Genomic DNA, 337 nt, shown 5'->3' with positions numbered 1-337 from the left:
CCGCCGAATGCGATGCCGCACAACGACCGGCTGATGTCCGGCTGTGTGGGGAGCCCTGCCCAACGTGGGAAGCTGGACCTTGGTCTCCTTGCTCCAAAAGCTGCGGTCGGGGTTTTAAGAGACGAGCATTGAAGTGCTTGGTCCCAACCGGGCGCCTGCTGCCCCGGGAGAGTTGCAATTTTCGGAGGAAGCCCCAGGAGCTGGATTTTTGCACCTTGAGGCCGTGTTGAGTGGGTTCAAGGGGTGCCTGCGAGGAAGGGAATGGTGTTCTGCTGGCTGGATGCAGCTTGAGCATCCAAAGCCAGGGCTTGGGAGAGGGGGAAGATGTCCATAGCAC

The 337-nt window shown here is 60.2% G+C and overlaps 1 protein-coding gene across 1 annotated transcript in view; it reads left to right on the top strand.

Moving 5' to 3' along the window:
• ADAMTS15 (ADAM metallopeptidase with thrombospondin type 1 motif, 15) overlaps window positions 1-230 on the top strand; it is a gene marked incomplete at its 5' end in the record, with an annotated part of 8,279 nt that extends 8,049 nt beyond the window's left edge. The window contains 1 exon segment of the mRNA XM_010078760.1: window positions 2-230. Within this exon segment, the coding sequence (XP_010077062.1) occupies window positions 2-230 (229 nt within the window).
• Window positions 231-337: the final 107 nt, after the last annotated feature.

Source organism: Pterocles gutturalis, unplaced genomic scaffold (assembly GCF_000699245.1).
Source record: "Pterocles gutturalis isolate BGI_N339 unplaced genomic scaffold, ASM69924v1 scaffold14603, whole genome shotgun sequence".
Classification (NCBI taxonomy): Eukaryota; Metazoa; Chordata; class Aves; order Pterocliformes; family Pteroclidae; genus Pterocles; species Pterocles gutturalis.
Note: the sequence above shows the minus strand (reverse complement) of the source record. Positions and strands in the feature narration are given on the sequence as shown.